Source organism: Silene latifolia, chromosome 10, assembly GCF_048544455.1.
Source record: "Silene latifolia isolate original U9 population chromosome 10, ASM4854445v1, whole genome shotgun sequence".
In the NCBI taxonomy this organism is placed as follows: Eukaryota; Viridiplantae; Streptophyta; class Magnoliopsida; order Caryophyllales; family Caryophyllaceae; genus Silene; species Silene latifolia.
This window is the reverse complement of record NC_133535.1, coordinates 11,216,033-11,232,080: the sequence shown is the minus strand read 5'-3', so window position 1 is coordinate 11,232,080 and position 16,048 is coordinate 11,216,033. Positions and strand designations below refer to the sequence as shown.

Sequence of the window (16,048 nt, the reverse complement as noted above, 5' to 3'; positions counted from 1 at the left end):
AAAAATATGTCGAAAAGGGCCAGAGTACAAGAAAACAATACAATAGCAACTGAACGAAAAGGGCCAAAGTAGAAGAAACGGAATTTCCGTAACAAAAGGCCAGCCAAACAACGCAGACACTAAAACAACAAAGCCCACCCATTTCCGTAACAAAAGGCCAGCCAAACAACAAAGACACTAAAACAACAAAGCCCACCCAAATGCACACACCAACAAAAGCTAAGAAACAACCCAACACACAAACCCAACCCAAAGCAATAAAATAAGAATAAATTTCAACTATTCATGTTACTATTCCTTAGAATAGTAACCTTCCTTACCCACTTTTAAATAAGGGGAGGATTCAATATATAAGAATCTTGAATTTGATCCTTAGAGGCTTAGACATAAGAATACAAAGGATCATTGTTCTAAAATACGAGTATAAATGAAGGGAAACAAGGCATTCAAAATACGTTCCTGCATACGGTTACCAGGAAACGCCGATGTGAGGTGATTAGAAGGAAATCGAAGTCAGGTCTGATAAATTACAGGACAAATTACAATTTCCCAAAATTGCATTATACATGCAGAAAAAGTTGATAACAGTTTGGCCAGATAAACGCAATGTACTGCACTTTAACTCAAAGCTATTACATCCGCGGCCAAGATAAACTTAACAATGGCGTCTCGCTAATAGGGTCCAAGGATGTCACCATTTTGCCACACCAAACCCGCAAAAGTGAAGTCCGCTACACTTCAAGCCAGAGCAAACTACATAACGGCATTTTGGAACCTTGAACCACGCCGAAAGTAATTAATTTTTGAAACCCCCATTTTCAAGCAACCTCAAAGATCCTTCCAGTCACCAAATTGTCGCATAAGCTCTCATATCCCGCAAGCTTATTCTATATCCCGTCAATTTCAGGCAAAAGTGAGAGTAGCTGTATATATCTCTAAACCTATTCAAGATTTGACCAAGGGCTACATCATACCCATCATCCTTTGAGGGTCAAAATCAGGAAACTCGCCATTTGGTGGCGGTACCGGGTGCATGTTGTAACCACCATACATGTCAAATGCGTCATTTGGACCTTTGAAGGCCTCCATTGGTGGCGCCCAGGGTGCGGGGTGGTTTGAGCTAGAAGCTTCCTGGTTTAGGCTAAATCCAGGTGGATTTTGGGGAGAATTACCTGCAGGCCTTCTGTTGCTGGAATTAGCAGTGGTTAAGGAAATGGAGTTTGACTGCTGTTGCTGCAACTGCTGTTGATTTTTCATTGGGGATTTCGGCCGAAGAGACTCTATCTCGGGTGTGGTCAGGATAAGATGTGGGGCCTCTGGAGGTGGGTTCCGTCCTCCCCCACCCTGCCAAACTTTCCCATCCTTGTCAGCAAAGCTTCTCACAAACGCCTGCAAAAAAACATTCACCTACATTAAGAATTGAATAGCTTGAAAGCACCAAAATCAATTCTAGAGTCTAGACCAAATACTCAAGTGCAGATTTTCGTCCTATATCCCTCTGTGACTCGCAATTCCAAACTCATAGTCATAGTTACATATTCCATTTTGGTCTGCCCTAGCCAATTTAAGTTCCCCTTTTAGGTGTGTTTTGTATGGTGGAGAACGAGTGTGAAACTCCTACTCCAGAAATAATAGATGTTACCCCAATAAATAATGTTACATACCCAAAAAAGATGTTACACCACATACATTATTACTAAGGTACATTTCTTACTTCAAAATCTCAAGCGATCATCCTACTTCAACGATATTTGCAGATTAAGCGCTTAAAACTTCCTAAAAGTATGACTAAGAACCAAACAAATAACAGATATTCAACATACAAGACTTAAATATTATACTCCGTATGAACTATAATAGACTAGAAATTACAGAGTGAACTTTAAAAAGCACAGCTAAAAAACCACGCCTCAGTTGAAGATTTTGAGTGGTAAACTATAGGAATTCATAAAAGAACACCATAGATGACCCTCAAAATTTCGTCTGTATACAACGAATTTCATTTCAAAGTTCGGAAACATTACCTCACTGTCAAAATTTGAGTCTGATAGTCCTTTACCAACAGTTAGCCACCCCGCCCTGATGTTGTGATCTGCCCCAAAAAGCTCGAGTCTCCTACGGCCAAGAGCAAAATGCTCAATTATTCGGTACATCTCTTCGGGTTTAGCTGTGGAACCTGCATAAAAATTACCAAAAATATCTTGGATATAAAGCCCTCTTCTCATGAGCAACTAAAACTGCATATATACGCAAGTGACTTTTTACAAAAACACGATTTTGATAACTACAGGAGTGAATATCACACATCTATTATCTATATAACATATAAAACAAGAGCCACTAATTGTATACATATTTTACAGGTTAAGAGGCACAATTGTAGCACGCACCTCTTGCCCAGTTCAGAAGCCGCATAATCAATGGATAAAAAATGATTATCCCAAGCATATTTCATTTAACAAGAAAAACAGCCTATAATGCTACACACCGCAAATATAGCAAGAGAAGTGCCTACCATATGGAGGTTCCTCCGCGATAATGACGTCTGTATCTATATTTGCATGTATAATATGGCCATCAGTACTGCGACGAACTGTTCCCTTTATTCCCATTAGACAGTGTTCCTACAAGAAAAATGAAAAGGCAATTCAAGAGATAAACATTTCACTGTCAAACTGACAATAATCGAGATATGGACTAACCTTAGAGTGCTGAAATAAAGTATGAGAATCATGTCTTAATGCTGGAGTAGCTGAGTTTTTGTTGGTCTTCACCCAGCATATGTCCTCACACCTCCTGAATCCCCACTGACCGTCACAATGACAGAAACAAAGTGGAATACATTAAAAAATGTAACTAGATTATTTTTGTTAGCCAAGGATTTTATCGCAAGATTGCTTTAGTACTCATAATTAGTCATACATGATTGAAGAGGATAAAAAATTCTAAAATAAATATAGGAGAGGAAACAGGATTCCACCATAATGTACCTTTTTCAGACACTGTCGCCCTTGTTCCAGGCCCACACCATCACCAACCCATAGAAAAATAAAAGAAGGGGTATCTGCTATAGCCTGCAGATGCAAACCAATTATACAAAACTCAATATTGACTGCACGGGGTAAAAGAAAAAGCAATTAGCAAAGTTCTACTTCATAGTATGCAGAAATTTGGAGGGAAATGTCTGCAAAAATGGAGAGAAGCTTCGGAAATATGGGTAACTAACTAACTAACTATAAACTACTGAATACCCTGCTCATTATGCCACGTAGTATAATCAGCATCTAGTCATCTTATTAGCTGAGCCACGTAAGCACTTAACAGACTTAAATGACGCCTAAGCTTAGATTGGTCACAGTTAAGAATTATGATAGACTTCAGGGGAATTAGTGGGGATATGGGGAAAGGAGGGGTACAACTTAGAATTATCAATAACAGAGGGGTAGACATGAGAATTTCCCTAAATTCTTTATCTTTTCTTTTCCCTAATAAACTAGATGACATTTCAAATCAATTACCTCAATTTTAAGATTCATGATCTCTTCAAATGTCCAGTACTCCATATGATCTGTAACACCAGGTGCACGATGGACATATTCCTCCCAAGGTGGATCAACAAGTATAACATCAAACTTGGTCCCAAAGAAATCAGGAGACAAAGTAAACTCACGAAGGTCACATTTGTGATACATGGGAGGAGTTGATGCTTTCTCAACAATCTCATCCTTCTTTTGTATAAGCTCCCGAAGCTTTGGATAATCCTCAACGTTGGTTAGTTCCAGCTCCCTTATAAAATTCTGGGGCCGCATGCCAGTGTCAACAAAATTTTGCGAGTAGTCATTTTGCTCTCCTCTGGATGGAGCCTTACCAGGAGGGCCACCACTTTTAGGAGGAACCCAACCACCGGAAATTTTTTCATTAGAATTTCCTCGATGAATAGGCACGATAGCATTATAGCCAGGGCCAGGAGCATTTGGAGGCATACCTCTTCCTTGACCAGGTTGATTATAAACAAAGGCTGGATTTGGAGGAGTCCCCATATGAGGAGGAAATCGCTGCCCAGGTGGCCCCGGAGGAAGTGTAGAAACACCGGGTGAGACAGGCAACATGCTGATATCAAAACCTCGGTTTCCAGGCCAAACAGGTGGAGGAAACGGAGAAACAAAAACACCAGGGGGAACTGGAGGACCTGGGGATAAACCCGGGTTCATTGGCTGCATGGGACCAGGTGGCGGCATACCAAGGTGTCCAAAGGGAGATCCCATCAAGGGCATCGGCAAGCTGACCTGCTGGTTGTCTCTTCCAAGAGGCCTGACCCTACCACCTCTACCAAGCCTATTGCCTCTTGGACCCTGTTGAATCCCCCTCCCAAAGCTACTTTGTTCTTGATTGGTACTTAAAGACTGAGAAACACCGCTAGAATTTTGGCCTCCAGAAGGTCGGGCAGAAAAAGAACCTTGCTGGCCCCTCGGTCTGCCTGCCCTGCCATCAACATCATCCCTCCATGAATTATGATCTTGCATCAAACCAGAGTCGTCAGCATTTTTAATAATGGAGTTGTCACCAGATGTCACATGTCCTTCAGTTCTATGCAAGTCATCTTTTGTGCGTGTGAATTCATCGTGCATGGTCACTTTTGGATCATGTAGTGGAACAGCTTCAGTTCTCCTTCCACTGTTAGTGTCATCTCTTCCATAGTCAAGAGGTTTCGGTTGTATCTCTATCACATCATAATTCTCAGTCGAAATCCCAAAATTCGTAGAGGCCTTAACAGCTTCACTCCTGCCATCTTTTCTACTCCCAGGTCGACCTAGAAGCCTATCATTATCCATTCTATCACGACCACGTCTAGGCAATTCACGCTCTCTATCATGATCATGAACAAAATCTATGTCCCGGTCATTACCAGCCTGCTGCCTTCTTTTCCAACTTTCTCTAGATCCTTCCCTTTCCCAGTTCCTATCACTCCAGTTATTTTCTCTACCTTTACCTCTATCATCTCGAGAGCTATCTTTTTCTACATCTTTGCGCTTTAGGCTGCTGCTCCTATCATATTCTGGCTCAGAGTTCTCCAAGTCATGGCGAACCCTACTACTCCTGTCAGGACTTCTGGACCGACGGGAATACCCAGCTTCTCTCGCAGCCTTTTCTCTCATCAAATTGTTACCATCCTCAGCTAGATTAGATGATCTATCTCGATTATCTACAGCTTCACGACCAGAAGTCCTAACTTCCCTTTGCCTTTCAATTTTCTCATTACCAGCTCTATCTTCACGGATCTGTGGGCTACCTTTATTATCTTCTTCTACAGCATCTGATCTACTTCTGATCTTGGACTTGTCAGAATCAATCTTTCTATCCTCCCTACTATAGGATTTACCCTTATCACTAGATGTTTCTAATGCTCTGTCCTTCCCTTCACCTGTATCAAGTCTGGAAGATGTACTTCTTTCACAAGTGCTCTCCTGCTTGAAATCAGAGCCGGACCCATTTTTTGGATCAGATTTTCCCACGATACTCCCATCCTCAGCTTTTGTAGGTGTACCAGACTCGTCCCATCTTCTTTTGGTCTTTACATCTTCAGAAAAACCCTGTCCCTTCTCTCGGCTAATCTCTTTTCTTTCAGAATGATATGCATCCCTTTCAATTGCCTTTTCGTCCTCCCCATCACGAGACCTTTCATCCTTGCTTTTGCTTCTCCTATGAGAACCTTCACGGTCAGAAAACCTAGAACTACCTTTCCTTGGTGCATTCCTCTCGCTATCATCACCTCTTGAATGGCTTCTATGTCCGGACTTATCTCCTCCGTCATGCCTGTTCTCTAAATCTCCGTCCTGGTACCAGTTGCTCAACTTTTCCAAGGCACTGGACTCATGCCTCTTCTTTTCATACTTGGAATTAGAATCTTTTTTCACATCAAAGTCACCTTCGTCAATATCTCCTTTGCTTGAACCACCTGACTGCCTTCTACTCTCATTTCTATCTCCAGAGCTCTTTCTCTTTCCGCTGATTTCCCAACTATCGATATCTTCCCCAGCACTCGACCTTTTCGATTTACTCAACTTATGCTTCCTTTTCCCACTGCCCTCCAATTCTACATCGTCCACGACCACCTCCCTCTTGTCATCTAAGCTCTCGTCTGCTTTCCTTCCAGAATAATTTCTAACTCGCTCGGGTGAATCCATCCCATAAAATCACGGATTCTTATTCTTGTATCTTCACACTAAATTACTTGCATCCACCAGACTAAGTAGTGATTACCCTGCAACAAAAAAAATGGAATTAAAGCTAACAGCACATATAACGTAAAACAAAATCGTACATCAAAATGTGGAACCTTCGACGTGCCAATCACCAAGAAATTAATAAAAAATCTTCTGGAGTCAGAGTCACTCACATTTACCCGATTTGGAGGGAAAGGGTGGGTGCAGGGGCGGATCCCGGATTTGAGTAAAGGGGGGCACAATAAGAAAAAAAAAATTTGCGGACAACATTTGTACATTAAATTCAAATATCATCAATACATAGTAAATTCTAAGCTACACTAACACTTATACATTAAATTGCGGACAACATTTATGCATTAAATTCAAAATTATTTTGAGGTTCTAATAACAATGGAGAAGAGGTGAGGTCGATGTTGTTTTTTGTGACTTCCGACTCCACAAGTATTGTAAGCTATTAAGAAGCCATGGTTTCCCTATATATAGTGATGTGTACTCTGGCTTTCAGTGGTTCAGATACTGATATATAGGCATTAGGAGGATGTAGCTCAACTCATCCACCAGTATTGCCCCATAAACCAGACTTTGTGCACTAATAAGAAGCCATGGTTTCCCTATATTTAATTGAAGTTGGGGAACAAATTAATTGAATTAATCAAAACTAATAACTAATAAGAACAAATTTGGGATTTAGGGTTTGGGGAACAAATTAATCAAACTAGTAAGAACAAATTAATTGAATTTGGGGAACAAATTAATCGAATTAATCAAAACTAATAACTAATAAGAATAAATTAATTGAAATAATCAACAATCAACAACAAATAATCGAATTAATAAGATTATAAGAAATTAAGACAAGTAAGAACTGAGATTCTGAGAACACATACCGAGTAGCAGGCGAGTAGTAGTACCGCGAGTGGTGGAGTGTCAGACGCCAGGCAGACGGTGACGGCCGGCGGCACTGCGGCAGGTGGTGGTTGTCTTTATCGTTCTATTGTGTTTGTGTTTATGTCTTTTATGAGTTTATCGTTGTTTTGCCTCTTTCTGTTTGTCTGCTTCAGTGGTTTGTGTTTATCGTTTTTTCAATTTTTTTTTTTTTTTTTTTAAATCAAATTAACCTTTAAGAAGTTATCTTAGTTCATTTTTATGTTTTTTTAATGTTCTACTCTTTATCTTATGGTATTCATTTAAATAAATTCCACGTTTACAAAATTAGTATTAAATAAACAAAGAAACTTGTACAAGGGCCGTGAATTTTCACGGGTTTTAAAACTATTTTATAAAATTATATAATATAATATAATACTCGTATGATATAAGACTTTTTAGTTCCATTATGAATAAAAAAGGTACCAAATCCGCCTCTGCCTACCAGTTTGAGGGAGAAAAGTAACACTCTAGTCAAATGTAAGGGTTTCACTTGTTCAAAAGTGAATTTACGAGAGAAAAATGACGAAAAATATCTTTAACAATGCAGACTTTTTTTTTTTTTGCAACCGTAAAATAAGTTTTTATACGGATGACATTTGACTCATTTGGTCAAATGCACTTATGGGGATGTGAGGACGGTACCTCAACGGGTCGTGGAGCGCGCTTTGAATTTCTGGAACGCTTGGTTGGACGCACAACCGAAACGTGGTGAAGGTGATGCACGAGCTAGGGGCGATAGTGTGAGGTGGGTACCTCCGGGGGTAGGGGAATGGAAGCTTAACGTTGACACGGGTCTGTTTGGTGATATGGGTTGTGGTCTCGGGCTGGTTGTGCGGGATCATGAAGGTAAGGTGGAAAGAGTCGGGTCCAACAAGTCCAGGATGTATGGGATCCGGATATTGCTGAAGCAAAAGCAGCGGAATTTGGTTTAAGAACAGCGTTGCAAATGGGATTGTCTATCGGATTCCTCTTCGTTGATCACCATGTTGAAGTCGAAAAGTGTCCCGGGAAACTATTTTGGCAAAATTGGAAATGTTATCCTTGAGTTAGCTAATGCTTTTACTTGTATTTATTTTAGTTTCATTCGTAGGGAGGGTAATGGTGTGGCTCATAGTATGGCTCATCTAATGCCGGTCAATTACTCGACTAGGCTTTGGGTGGGTTCGCTTCCTGAGCATATTGTGTCTCTTGTGGACTTTTTTTTTTTTTTTTTTTTTTTTGATTAGGTAAGAAAACTAGGTTGATCCTCTAGGGTAAGACCAACCTATCTCATCCTTTCGAATGAGGGAGGTAAGTTGAAGCCACCGGCTATCAAACCACCTCGAAAGAGTTGGACACGAATGTCCAATAGTAGCCATGAAGTCAGCAACAGTGTCTCTTGTGGACTTGGACGCTGCTTATTTGCTTTCTTAATATTTCTAACTTTACACCTCAAAAAAAAAAAATACTGACCCTCCTGCCTACTCAAAACAAGTTTTCAAAGTTACTCCGGATTTCTTTTATTCTTACTAACACTATGTTATACAACAAAAATACATTAAACCGTATAAACTCCCTCAAAACGGAAATGCATAGTAGTGCAACGACTTCTGTCAGTAACTGAACTAACCTAAGCCCGGAAAAAGTACAGTGGGCTGAACTCCACTCCTTTTTCACCTAATTTGCGCCAAGAAAAAGAGGAAATTCTGCAATAGACCAATTTTGGGAAGATTAGACTATTTGTTCGCATATGAAACAACCATGGTTGATAACAAGACCCCGAATTTTAGTTGACAGCCAAACTATCACATAAAGTTTGATATGCAGATGTGCAATGCTTGAATTTCTCCTCTGCTTTTGCCTGCCAAGTGCCAATGCAGAATAACAAGTTAGTATATCTATTTACCAACACGAAAGCTAACAATGATTTGCGGGTTTTGCCCTATGCTTAAAGATCAATAATCTACAACTTTGTCTAGTAATATCTTTACAGGACCCCGTAAACAAAAGCTTCTGCATACAACACGGTCTATGGCAGACTATATCGAGAAAGAGTGTAGATTACCTTTGAAGGACCCTGGTGACGGTCAGGGTGCCATTTTAAAGCACTAGCTCGATACCTGAAATTGATAGGAGTTAGATGTTACCAAATGACATCCTCTCATATATCCATCACAGTTAGTTTGCAAAAATAAGTTATCCAGAAAATGTGAAAAGGAAAATGGTGAAGGGCTTAATAGACACTTACGCAGTTTTCACATCTTCAAGTTTAAGTGGACCAGAAGCACTTAAACCAAGAGCAGTCCGTTCGGAAGCCAATTTTGATTTTCGAGTGTCTTCTTCTGGAGTGTAGTGATATTGATCTTCATTCTGATTTCCCCATCTCCAAGAGGATTTGTGGCTCTTAGAACGACGTGATGAACGCTTCCAATTAGGATCTTCATCGACAGAGGACCAGACGAAAAAACGATCTCCAAATACTGATCGAAAGATGGTCTCATCATCGTCAATATCTTCACAAAAACCGAATCCTCCTGAAATATTCCAGAACTCATTTTTAAGAAGTTATCGAATACGTTAACAAAGCATGCTGATTCACACCTTTTACAACAAGAAGCAGTGAGACTACACAACGTTAAAACCACTAAAAGGAAACCTAAAACTCTAGAGGTCATAGCGCACTATTGTTCGGCCACATACCAACCAACTAAACAAGTAAGATGATTAAGGATCGCACAACCACCATCCAAAATAATAAGATCATCAGATCCAACCTAAAAGATATATTCCCTTTAAGTTGGAGTGTTGTTCCCTATTTCCTTATTGAGCTGAGTTGGCTTTTGTTCCCTATTTCCTTATTTGGTAAGTTATCTACATGTTTAAAGACCAAAGTGCCCTGACTCGTGTCATTATTTACCTACATGGTCACTCAAGGAAAACATCATACACCCCCACCCAAATTACAATTAACACAATCAACCCCACCCAAATCAACTCTAACTTCTTCCTAATAACACCACTCCACCCAACGCCACCATTCTCCCCTCCATCAACACCCTTCTTTTACCAGTCATACCAAATTACCAATACTAACACCCTAACCCAGCCCACCACCTCAGACAACACCCCATCCTCATGAACCCACATCCACCGTGGAAATGCCTACAACCACCTACATCCCTTTAACAACTCCCACCATCACCCGTCGAGAATGCCCCAACACCAACCGTTGAAACCTCCCTACAAAACACCCATCCCTACTGTTAAAAACCCTTACCCCACCCTAAAAAGCTCCAAGTCTAGGTTTTTGAGGATAGGGAAAGGCAATTTGGTGGGTTGTAAGAGATTCCCAAGGTGAGGTAGTGAGATTCGGGGGTGGGGAAGTCATTCTCGGGAATGGGACGGCTTTAGTTTGGGTGGGTTTTCGAAGAGGTAAAGGGCGATTGCAAGGGCGGGTCGCGATTTCAAGGGTGGGGAAATGTGATTTCGGGTAATTGGAAGGGCTTTGGCAGAGGGAGAGTGAATGTCGACAATAGTTGGCTAACATGCGGTGGCAGTAGGTGGGCTGGGGGTGGTTATGGCTGGTGGTTGCTGAGTTGGTATTATGTTGAGCAGGAGAGATGTCAAGTTAATGAGTGAGTAATAGAAGGGTAAAATGGTAAATGAATCCTATTCTCCCTCGTTCTTTATTCATTGAGCCAAAATTAAAAGGGAACAACACTCCAATTCAGAGGCAGTAACATGTATCAAATCACAATGTCAACAAAGAGCGGTTAAGGGAATATGAGTGCGAAAACAGAGGTCGACAACAAAATAGATTTTGCTAAAGAGAAATAGCTAATAAGAGTAAGGGAAAAATCTTCCGGCGGCAATTAAAATAGCACCGTATGATGCTGTAAAAGTGCTTACTATCCGACATCCGTCCGTCACAACAGGGATGAGCATACACAAACGCATGCACACACACACTTATGCGATAAACACATGAAAAACTAACACGAAGAGATGTTCTTACGTCTTCCTTTATTCTGGTGTCCCTGACCATTTCTTCTAGATCTATGATTAGATCTATGAAACCATGAAGGGCCTTTATTTGAAGGCTCCTCATCACGCATGAAGTCAGATTCCCAGCTCTGCAGATGATTTAAATGGCATCAAAGTAAGCGAATTTATGATCACTTGTGCACAAAACATATGGAACTCTCACTCTTAGTTTAAAAAGCACGCCTCGGGCATCCTTACACCCAGGGCTCATTGAGGCACTAATTGAAATTCCTCCATGCGTGGTATACACAAGGCAACAACTACGCAATCTTAATCTTTTTTCTTCTACTTCTTTAATTGTGCGCTTGTCTTGGACACATTATCGATATAACGTTTACTTTTTTACATGATAATACTCAATCTTTCCTTTCGGCAACATAAAAGTAACAAAGTAAAGTACCCCATGTCCCCATAAGTCACAAGGAGAATGATACCTCGAATATTAGTAGAGGCTAACAACCTTTGTAAATCAAGTACGTTAACATTGCTCCAGTGCATCAAAAGAGGCTCTCGCTCCATGCAAGGTAAAGGGTTGGGTATCAAAACTAAGACGTAAGTAATTAAGCTAGCGTCTATCAATCTCACAGCTTAAATTGTAGACTAATCAAGAACTCCTAGCTTAACCATTCAATTCGTGGCAAGTGCATAAATACTAAGAATATGTATTAGCATTAAGAAATCAAATTTCTCAAGCTTGCATAACCATCATTGTGCTTACCTGAAACAGGTAATTGACATAGGAACCAGCATCGTTCAACCTATGTCCCTTGAAACGATTCCTTCTGTAGCTACCAAAGTTGTTGTTATTGAACCTCTGCGCGAAAACAAACACACAAACCCACTCATGTCGTAATCATACTCTTGAGACTCTAGCATCACACCATTTAAAACAAACCCATCCCGCAACTTCTTCTTGTTATATCAAAAACCCAAATTCAATTCCAAACTGTCAGAAATTTCTTCAACTCAAATCCCAACAAACCTTGCAATATATTATTGTACAGATTAAGATTGAGTAAAACTGTAAGACAAATCCAACTCAAATTAGACTTATTTATCAAAAAACTAAATAAAAACAAAAAGTTGTAAACTTTCATCAGCGAATCATTAATTAATAATAGCAAATTCATTTGAATAAGAAACAAATGAATGAAAACCCAGAAAAAAAAAAACTTACAGAATTGGAGGGATTACGACGACCTCTATCCAGAAAGGGGGTAGAATGAAAAAAGGCAGACCTAAGTTGAAAGCAGCGTGATTGTGGGTTTTTCAAAGCTGCTTTAATTGATGCATTCATTTTTTAAATGAATTCACAAAAACTGAATCCAGAAAAGAAAAGAAAGAAAAAAAATGAAGAATGCTTTGAGAGGAGAAAGGTGGAATGGTGAGCCGGAGACAGCGGTGACACCTGCAAAAATAAACTTCGTATATTATATTATTGATATTGATATTGAGGGCAGAAATAAACTTAAGTTAAATTAATACAATAAGTCTCCCTTAAGACTATACGGTTCGTCTTAACTCTTAAGTTTAAGACGGGTCAAGTACATTCCACACTAGTTTAGGACTCGTGCAAAGATGCACAAGCATATATAGATAATATATGTAAATGAATTTTAAATTTTTTTATAATAGAACATTATATTAGTCTGAATGTAAAAATTTTTATATAACATAGGAAGGTCTATCACTTATTTCATATGGAAATTCTTAGCTTTGATATGTGGCTTGTCATTTGTGCCAAGCCCCTAGAATTCGCCAACATATTTCTGAATTATGAGGACAGAGAGTGAGTAGTTTGGCCACTCATAAATAAAAATCTTTAATTTAGAAAAATAAATGAAAACTTCAAGTTTACAGCTACAAAAAAGCAATTCATAAATAAAAATCCTTAATTTTAGAAAAATAAATAAAAACTTCAAGTTTACAGCTACTAAAAAGCAATTCATAAATAAAAATCCTTAATTTTAGAAAAATAAAAACTTCAAGTTTACAGCTACAAAAAAGCAATTTAAGCATTTGAGTTTTCCACATAACTGCATAGATTTTTCATGTTAAAAGTGTGAGTTTTCTAAGTAAAACTTTTAGATAAGTCTATGTTCAATGAAGTATAACCAGGGGCGGATCCAAGATTTGACTGAAGGGGTGGCACACTAAGAAAAAAAAAAATTGCGGACAACATTTATACATTAAAATTCTAACATTGTCAATACATATATACCAAAAACTCTAAACCAAATACCAACAAACCTAAGTCCATTATTCTAGAGGGCATATCCATTTTCGGCGATAGAATGTACCTCACATGAGCGTAGAATTGTAAAGTTGTAGCGGACAAGAACGGTCAAAACTTGAACACAGCCATATCATTCACATTAATCTTAGATAATAAATAAACGACAACAAAATAAATGCAACTAAGAGGCGAAACACCAAGCAAAACTAATGCAATTAAGAGGCGAAACACCAACCCACATCTTACTATTTCTTCAATCCACCTTTGGGAAGCAAGTCTAAGACGCCCGGCTACCGAAATGACTGTAATGCTGGATTCGCCTCTATGATACTCACACTTCCATCTCATTACTTGTAATTATACATCAATCAATAACCCACAGTACTAAAATTACATGCTTATCCTTGGTTTTCTTCTGTATTCGTTTCTTGTTGAATTGGCAGGCAAACTCTTATTGGCTAAATGAGGTACTATGGGGTTTATACAAGGCTATTACTTATGTAAAAGAGCTTTACGGAAATCCAACAGTCTATTATCCAGCGGGGCCAAGCGCCTCTGTTAGCCCTCCCCTACCCTACCTCTGCTGTCCGGAGGACTCAACACCCTTGGTTCATTTTACCCAAAAGATGGAAATACTTAAACATTGATGTAGGTGAACACAAAATCTCATTATAGACGGCACATATCCGTCTATAACTAAAGACGGGCCAAATACAATACCACATTCCTAATAGGACAAACAACAAGTGGGGTGGTGGGGGCCAAAAATGTCACCACTTTCAAGCTATTTGACCCGTCTTTAGCTATAGACGGATATATCCGTCTATAGCAAGACTAGCTGTTATGTGAAACCAAAATGGAGGCATGATATGAAGAGAATCAATTACTACAAAACCTACCTGATGGCACTAAAGAAGGCGGGGCCAAAAGCCTCTATAATTACCCAATATACATAAATTGAACTCAAACAAGTATCCTACGAATCGAAATTAATTGCTAAGTGAGTGATTGATTTAGGGTTTGAGAAAAATGAGATAATTAACCAATCATTCAATCTAAACTAACCCAAATCTACAATTACACAAATAGAGAAATAGATTAACAAACTAATAAGAACAATTAACAAATTAATGAACCAAATATTCAATCAATCAAATGCTCAAGAATCGAATTTGGGCGAAAAAAAATTACTTACCCACTACCGAGGGCGCCACTACGGCAGGATTAAGGCTGGAGGTGAGGAGTAAGCCGACGGTAAGGTGGAAGGCCGGAGGTGGGCGGCGGTGAGGTGGTCGTATTTTGGATATTGGTTTTGTTTTATTTTGTATAGAAAGAATAGAATATGTTTACGTGGTATTCTATAGCGCCTTTTTTTTTTTTTTTCCGATTTTCAGTTTTTTTTTTTTTTTTTTTTCACGTAAGGGCACGTGCCCTCACTTCCCCCCAAATCCGCCCCTGGTTGGCGTTGGTGTGGGGGTAAGCTTACCCAGAAAGATGCAAAAAAAAATGGAGATAAGAAAAACTAGTCAGAAAGTTTTGGAGAAAAAGACGATAATCATAACAATAGGCATCAACATCACACATGATTTATTATTCTATATGTTTTCCCCTTCCCCTAAAAAGTGTACATATTAGCTTTCAGCAAGAAGCTTATCAAGCAAGAGAGAAGAGGGGAAGAACCCAGAAAATGCAAAAAGATCTGTGCTTAAAACAACAAGAAAATAGTAAAAAAAAGGAGGAAACCTGCTAATTACTAATGCTTCACCGGCTACAACATTATCATTTGTGCTAAATTAATTGTGATTATGAAGGGCTAAAGTTTAAATAAGAAACCATGTATGTATTTTAAGGAAATAATAAAAATAAAATGAAATGGTATTTTAAGGATAATTGTTTTATCCTTTTAAATTAAATAATTCTAGGTCACTGTCATTTCGATGGAGGAAATGGTAGTTACGATATTATGTGAAATATTGGTAATTCACTCATTTTCCATACTAGATTTAGAAGAAGAAGAAAAAAAAAGAGTCTATCAATTTGGAATAATTTTTATGACTGAAAACAGGACAATAAACATGGAATGAAAAGAGTTTTAATTTGAATAGATGCCATTTGCTCTTAATTTTCAGTTTCATAGGACGCATAAAAGGAACAATCACGGTTTTCAAATGCGCTTTACATTCTAACCATTTAATTTAGTTATTAAAATATCTTTTACAAAGAATTTGATAATGGATCTTATATGACATTATGCAGCGTGTAAAAACAACCTACATTTCTTCCCTCCTTATTTAATCATAAGATCAACCGGGAGGCGTTTGTTTCATGCGTGTGTATGAGTTTGAAGCTAGAAATCGTACCATATATGGTGGTATAAGGTTGGACCTTGTTTCTTGTACCTAGTGTTTGTTTTAATTTTGGCTGGTATGGAGTTACGACTCAATTAATGTTAAAAATCTCTGAAATACAATATTTAAAATTATTTTTAGTATTCTAAAAGGTGCAAATAAAGTTTTAATCAAATAAATGTATAAAACTTTAATTTACAATATTTCATAATTTCTTTTTTACTTATATCAATCTCATACTCACCCAATCACCCCTTTACTTGGTAGGAGAAACTCGGGTTTGC

The 16,048-nt window shown here is 38.7% G+C and overlaps 2 protein-coding genes across 3 annotated transcripts; both read right to left on the bottom strand.

The window, feature by feature from the left end:
* Positions 1 to 445: 445 nt before the first annotated feature.
* Positions 446 to 7,375, bottom strand: LOC141605103 (N6-adenosine-methyltransferase non-catalytic subunit MTB-like). The gene is made up of 7 exons (XM_074423741.1): positions 7,115 to 7,375; positions 3,519 to 6,262; positions 2,991 to 3,074; positions 2,703 to 2,807; positions 2,516 to 2,624; positions 2,025 to 2,176; positions 446 to 1,389 (listed from the first exon to the last, which is right to left on the bottom strand). The coding sequence occupies exons 2-7, from the start codon at positions 6,183 to 6,185 to the stop codon at positions 964 to 966; spliced, it is 3,543 nt and encodes a 1,180-aa protein (XP_074279842.1). The 5' UTR covers positions 6,186 to 6,262; positions 7,115 to 7,375; the 3' UTR covers positions 446 to 963.
* A 1,256-nt stretch (positions 7,376 to 8,631) lies between these two features.
* LOC141605100 (uncharacterized) lies at positions 8,632 to 15,253 on the bottom strand. 2 transcript variants are annotated; one of them, XM_074423739.1, is made up of 7 exons: positions 15,160 to 15,253; positions 12,358 to 12,588; positions 11,899 to 11,994; positions 11,152 to 11,269; positions 9,385 to 9,670; positions 9,202 to 9,256; positions 8,632 to 8,997 (listed from the first exon to the last, which is right to left on the bottom strand). In XM_074423739.1, exons 2-7 carry the CDS (start codon positions 12,475 to 12,477, stop codon positions 8,923 to 8,925), a joined length of 750 nt encoding a protein of 249 aa, XP_074279840.1. In that variant the 5' UTR covers positions 12,478 to 12,588; positions 15,160 to 15,253; the 3' UTR covers positions 8,632 to 8,922. The 2 variants fall into 2 exon arrangements, with proteins under 2 accessions (XP_074279840.1, XP_074279839.1); XM_074423738.1 differs by lacking the exon at positions 15,160 to 15,253 and adding an exon at positions 14,612 to 14,745.
* Between the last annotated feature and the right edge of the window lie 795 nt (positions 15,254 to 16,048).

Bases quoted from the DNA above. Each gene is read 5' to 3' on its own strand.
- LOC141605103 (XM_074423741.1), bottom strand. From the start codon at position 6,185: ATGGATTCACCCGAGCGAGTTAGAAATTATTCTGGAAGGAAAGCAGAC. The intron at 2,808-2,990 runs GTACATTATGGT...TGTGACGGTCAG, and splicing joins GGCGACAGTGTCTGAAAAAG to TGGGGATTCAGGAGGTGTGA. The intron at 2,625-2,702 runs GTTAGTCCATAT...TTTTTCTTGTAG, and splicing joins CTTTATTTCAGCACTCTAAG to GAACACTGTCTAATGGGAAT.
- LOC141605100 (XM_074423739.1), bottom strand. From the start codon at position 12,477: ATGAATGCATCAATTAAAGCAGCTTTGAAAAACCCACAATCACGCTGC. The intron at 11,995-12,357 runs GTAAGTTTTTTT...GTTTTCGCGCAG, and splicing joins GTCGTAATCCCTCCAATTCT to AGGTTCAATAACAACAACTT. The intron at 8,998-9,201 runs GTAATCTACACT...GGCACTTGGCAG, and splicing joins GTCACCAGGGTCCTTCAAAG to GCAAAAGCAGAGGAGAAATT.